A 6388-nucleotide genomic window follows, 5' to 3' on the forward strand; every position below is an offset into this window, starting at 1 on the left:
CTCCGTTTAAATGAGGGGTATATTTGAACCCAAAGTATGACTGAAGAGGTATAAATAACCCAATAGTATAACAAGTGATATTCTTAGACCATTTTCGAAAGTACAGAAGTATATTTGAACCTTCGCCGTTATTAAAAATATAGACATTTTTATTAGGTCTTAAAGCTTTGCCAGAGCAATTCATAGAAGAATTCTGTGCATGTTGACATTTTGATAAGGTCTTAAATCTTAGCCAGAGCAATTTATAGAAGAATTCTATGCATGTTTCACATTGGTTCTAAAGTTCTTTCTTATATGCTCGTTACAAATCAACCTAAAAGGATCATATAGTTAAAGCAAGGAAAACTAAGTTCTATTTCCAGAACTCCTAGACAACATAGGAGGTTTACATGTGTTTTCATGTATACATGCAATATTGTAAGAGCTATAGAATATTCAAATGGCCCCGCAGATGCTTAAACAGCTCCATTCGCCATTAAAACCGACAGAGGTGTTTTATGAGTTCTCAGTTTGTTTATTTCCACAAACAGGACACGTATAGAAGATAGTCTGGCCTTCATCAGCAGATCTAATCTGTTCAGAGAAGCAAGTTGTGTTAGGATAACATGAAAGGCTTAGCAGCAAAAGGCAAAGTCTAAGAAAAATATGGATAAAAAGCAGGAAGAGTACCTGTCTGGCTACATATGACATGCCTAGATGCTGACAAGTTTTACATTTTGCATTATAATCCTGTAAACCATATGAACAGCAATTAACAGAAAGAACATGTAAACATAAGGAATGTTTTTCATGAAGGTAAACATAAGGATTGTTATTGGACACAGCAAACGGCACTAACCATTTGCTTTAGCTCCTTCTCTTCTTCAAGATCATCAAATGAAGATATGCCCAATTCCCTTCTAATAGCCTACAAAAACAACTATTATATGCTTAGAAGAAACATGTCAGCGCAAAGATGACAAAGAACATACACGAGCTTCCTGCCACCGAGAATATTTCCCAAGGGATTAGTATATTGAAAATACTGCTAAGTCTATTGTAGTTTACTCTATGTATTTTGCATTCCTTATTTTCACCTAATGTTTCTCGTCCTCCCTTTCACCATTTTTTCGTTCTTCCACATCAGATTTAAAGTTTATTTTTCATCTAGGCAATGATAAAGGAAGTTGCTTTGCATTTTTGGTACATGGAGAATGCCCCTAATTTCCTTGATGGAGCATAATATTCTCTTTTTTTAACGAAAACTAGAGCATAACTTAAACCATTTAAAGAACGCATGAGCTTATCTGAGTGAGAGAGATCCAGAGGTGATACCATATGTAAAATATCTCCTTAACAGTTAGGGATGCTAACACACAACCATGATGGAATTGTTCTAATTCATCTTTTGCCAAATAACTATTTGTGTAAATTATCAAACTCACCTTACTCACCCCTTCCCTGCGGCCCGCCAACTGAAATAGGCTACGAATGCCTCAATGCAGTTCTTACTACAACAGGGCGAATCTTTTTTTACAAAATAAGAAGTAGAGTGAACTAACACAATCCTCTCTCACCGCTTAAAAGTTCAGAGTTCCTGTGAAATGACAAACCATCCCAAATATAACAACAACAATCACGCCACAATACCAAACAAGCTAGAGTTTGCTATATGAATCCTCAATATCCGTCCCGCTCCCACATATAACACCTCAAATCCATTGGGGAAATATGTGTATACATTCTCCTGATCTGCTGGCAACTTTTCAGCATTGAACTCTGAAATCTCCTCTTACAATTTAGGGCTTTCCATCATTTTCCAGGAATTTCAATGCCGTTCAATGTGTTAATATGCCAATAAACTAGCAGAGTAGTAAAGCTTATCATTCACTACTAGAAGCTCGTAATGCACAATACATATTAAATGATTCATTTCTCGAAGTGGAGTAGCATTACTTTTATGTAGCAAGTGTCCGGAATCATTTCTATTTCTAAAATTCAAAATGAGTTTATTAAGTTAAAGGCCAACATCTTAAACCAACATTGAGGAAATGACCATTCTAGCAAATGATTTATACTGACACCAGTAACGAGCACTCAAAAACATGCCATCAAAACTCAACCAACTCTCAGCAATCCAATGTACCCACAGAAACCCAAAAACTTAAAACATTCAAGTTTAGAACTACAACTAGAATATAGATGGTAGAACAACTTGAATCCCAATGGGCACTCCCTAATAATTTCAAACCAGCTTTTGCATACTATTGGGAACCTTAGAGTACCAAAGACACTACAAGTTTAAGCAACAACAACAGAAGGTAAGAATATGGAAAACAACAATTGTTAGAGAAAACACGATCAGATAGGAGGCGGCAAGTTTTGGGTACCCAAAATATTAACAAGTTCAAGCGACGCGATTAGAAGGGAAGAACAAGGAAAACAAGAACATTTTAGTGAAAACTATGAAATAGGAGGCGACAAGACGAGCAGATGCCTTCTTAAACAATAGAAATTCAATCTCAGGTGACTGTATTGATTAGTTCTTTTATTTCTCATTTCTGTTTACTTCTGGGTGATTTCTGCGGAGTTTAGCTTAAAGCTTTCGGTGGGTCCAAGACAAGGCACATAATTATGTAATTTTACTAACATCGAGACAAAAGTATTCTCAATCACTTGGCACCTGGTGAATAGATGTTACGAACAACCTAAGAAAAGTGATTCTGATGTGTAAATTATTATAAAGTAACATTTTAAAGTTTTCGATATCCTCAAACAAATGAGCTTCATTCTTGTCGAGACAAGTGTTTTTGAGAGCGAGAAGCGCAAAAAAGCGACAGGGGCTCGCCTCGCTTCAAAAGTGAAGCGCGAAGCGAAGCGCACACTTCATTGAAGTGAAGCGCAATTCTTAAAAAACATAATGTAAACCTTGCAAGAGACAATATAGATAATGAAAAAGCATATATATATATATATATATATATATATATATATATATATATATATATATATATATATATATATATATATATATATATATATATATAATCAGCAATTAAATTAAATTAAATTTAATAACTGAAATCAGTAACATTTCAAATAAAAAGGAAAAAAATTGGAAACAAAAATAATTATGATGTTTAATATACCAAAATCAGCAAAGAAGCAACATTTCAAAATATAATAATTAAGTTTATAAACTGAAATTTAAGCAAAAAATAATAATAAAGGCTAAATAAGAAGAATAAAAGGAAAAAAAGGACGTCTGCCTGCCCTAGCACTTAGCAGCAGTCGACGGGAAGAAGAAGAAAGAAGAGAGAAAAAATGGAGAAGAAAGAAGGAGAAGAAGAAGAAAGAAGAAAACAAGAAGAAGAAATTACCTGGAGGATGGACGGACTTTTGGAACCCTAACAGCAGCATCGATGCTCGATGGAATAGAAGAGAAGAAAGGTCTTCACTTTGGGGTCTATGTTTTGTATAATATAAAAAAGACCCAATCTTTTTTTTTTAAAAAAAAATTGACCCCTTTTGACTGAAGCCGTCGTTTTTTCGCTTCTCGCTTATGCATCACTTCTCGCTTCAGGTGTTGAAGCGATCGCTTTTGATGGTCGAGTCACCTCAGCTTCAGAAAAGAGATGAGATGTCGCTTCGCTTCTCGCTTAAAGCGACGAAGCGATCGCTTTTTTAAACACTGGTCGAGACCATCAATTCCTACGTAATACTCCTTCACTTCTTAAGATCAGAAGGAATACTTACACTACTACATAGCTATGCTGAGTATAATATGGACTTTCCACTACATGGCTTTTTAAATGCACCGAACTTATTTTTGAATAAAGATAGGATAAACATTTATAGAACTTTAAATACCAGAGTATCGTTAGGTTAAAACGTTTTGAACAGCCTCTTTATCAATTTATGTAATTACAACTTGCTTTCTCGTTCTCATCTCAAATTCTCAATACATGTATCAGTGCTGCCTAGAATTCTAAATAAAGCATACCTCAGCAGAAATGGTATAGTGTATCTCGTTTCCAGCAATCTCTAGAAAAATTGAACAAGAGAAAAAACTGTTGTCAATGTTAGAATATTTAATTCCGGTGCAAAGAAGCATAAAACATACAATGACAATCCCAACAAATTCGTCAACCTGAGGTGGAAATTAAGAGCTATATCCTTCAAAGAAATATCCAGATGATTCGTTATCACTATGGAAGCATTATTCAACCTATTGTGTCTTTCTAGAAGTCCACATATTGTCTCTATCTATTCTTTGCTTCTCTTTCTTTCTTTTTTGGGTATCCCATCCAACAAACTGAGTCCACCCTTGCCACAGTCATTATAAAAAGAAGCTATTAACAATTTCCCCGGTTTGATATACACTGCTTCTTTTCCTCGGGGTGAAGGACATTAAAATTGAATGTTAACAATGACTAACCGTTCAATTCAGCACAACTAAACAAATAAAAAGTGGGCAAAAAGGTAAAGACTTGAAGGCATATGCTCTATATGCTAGTTCAATCCATTAGTTTAACATTTTTCGCAAATTTCCCTAGTTTGCTCCAGAATTGCTTCCTAGTCCAAAAAACAGTGTGGAACTTTCGACAGGTGAAATTACACAGACAAGTGAAGTTGAAGATACAGCGAAAGACAAAAAAAAAAAATCTATTACATTAAAGGGTTGGAAAATGCGAAACCTTTGACGCGTTTCTTGAATTTGCATAAGGGACAGCGAGCATACTTTGGTGAATCAAACGTAAGCATTGTTCCACACATTTCACAGAACATGAAATCCCGTTGTCGAAAGTATGCCATCTCTATATATTTTGCCGGCAACTTGGATGGTAAAGAATGACAATTTTTACGGAAGCCTATTTGCTTTCTCTTCAGACTGTATCACAGGAAGTTCAGCTGAGGCGCACCCTTAGAACTCAGGGTTTTAGGGTTTTAGTTGTACAAAGAGCCGTGAACCTTAGACTCTAGTGCATTCTATTGGCCCTAATTGCATGACAAATTTTTTTTATTTTTTTTCCAAAAAAAAAAAAGCGTTTTTTTCTCAATTTGAGATGTTTGGCCTAACTCAATTTTGAATAATAAGAAAAAAAAATAGCTTATCTCCAAAATCTAAAGTAGAAACAGTTCTCACTTTTCTTTCTATCAAAAATATCTTTTGTAAAATATTATATATACCAAAATAATCTTATTTAGTTTAAACTATTAAGTAATATAAAATGACTTTTTGGATGAACTTTCATAGTTATTGAATAATTTTTTAATATATTTAATTTATTTTGAAAGAATAAAGTATTTATTTTATTTTATTTTTATATTTTAGTTAAATAAAATAAAAAACTTAATTATTATCTTTAATAATAAATATTTATAATTATTTATCTACTTATATAATATTAACTATTAAACAAATCTCTTTATGTCCTTATTTGTAATTTGACACATAAAAGTACTTTTTGAAAAGTGTGGTCAAACACAAATTATTGTTCAAAAGTGCATTTCAAATTTATTAGCCATCACAAGCTATTTTTCCCCGAAAGTACTTTTTTGAAAACTACTTTTGAAAAAAATATTTCTCAAAATAAAATAATTTTTTCAGGTTTGTCAAACAGGTTAGTATAGGCTTAATTAGCATTGTGAAAAAGGTTTAATTTACCCTTAACTTATGTAATGGTTCAAATGCGCTCCTTAACTTTGCAAAATGATTAAATGTGTCTTGAACTTTGCAAATTAGTTCAAATTTGCTTTCCGATATTAATTGGGGTCAGATCTGGTGTGTAAATTTCAACCAAGTATAATCCACTAGTGGGGTGTGATGAGGGTAGTGTGTACGCAGATTTTACCCCTACCCTAGGGTAGAGAGGCTGTTTTCGATAGACCCTCGACTCCCTCCCTCCAAGAACTCCCCACCTTGCTCTTGGGGTGACTCGAACTCACAACCTCTTGGTTGGAAGTAGAAGGTGCTTACCACTAGAGTAACCCACTTTTGTCTAAATTTCGATTTAACCAAAAAAGTATTATTGATTTGTTAGTATCGGGTTATCGATTTAATGCTTTGTATACATTTGTATTTTATGTTATTGGCCTATCAGTTCGGTTAACAATTGTAAGTTTCCTTTAAGTGTGGCAATATCTCTTAGGTTTGTTATGCCTTGAGAATAGTTAGTACTATGATTGTGACACTTAGACTTGGTTTTTGACTCTAGTATAGATACCTGAAATCGTAGATTCTTAATTTTGCTTAATTGTTTTGACTGGAGTGTCGTGATGAAACCAATCCTGAGTGAATTATGTGTCATGTCTGTGTGAGGTTTTGTATCTATTCTATGTATTGCATTTGATGTCTAGAACTTGCCATGTGTGTGTACGAAGCGAAATAATAGTATTGTTCAGTCTA

General features: G+C 33.9%; 1 protein-coding gene across 1 annotated transcript; it reads right to left on the bottom strand.

Annotated features, from left to right (window-relative positions):
- Positions 1-217: 217 nt before the first annotated feature.
- On the bottom strand, positions 218-4936 carry LOC107816681 (uncharacterized). Its single transcript, XM_016642419.2, has 5 exons — positions 4677-4936; positions 3983-4023; positions 839-907; positions 670-729; positions 218-573 (listed from the first exon to the last, which is right to left on the bottom strand). The coding sequence occupies exons 1-5, from the start codon at positions 4792-4794 to the stop codon at positions 496-498; spliced, it is 366 nt and encodes a 121-aa protein (XP_016497905.1). The 5' UTR covers positions 4795-4936; the 3' UTR covers positions 218-495.
- Positions 4937-6388: the final 1452 nt, after the last annotated feature.

The sequence above is a fragment of the Nicotiana tabacum genome, chromosome 23, assembly GCF_000715075.1.
Source record: "Nicotiana tabacum cultivar K326 chromosome 23, ASM71507v2, whole genome shotgun sequence".
NCBI lineage: Eukaryota > Viridiplantae > Streptophyta > Magnoliopsida > Solanales > Solanaceae > Nicotiana > Nicotiana tabacum.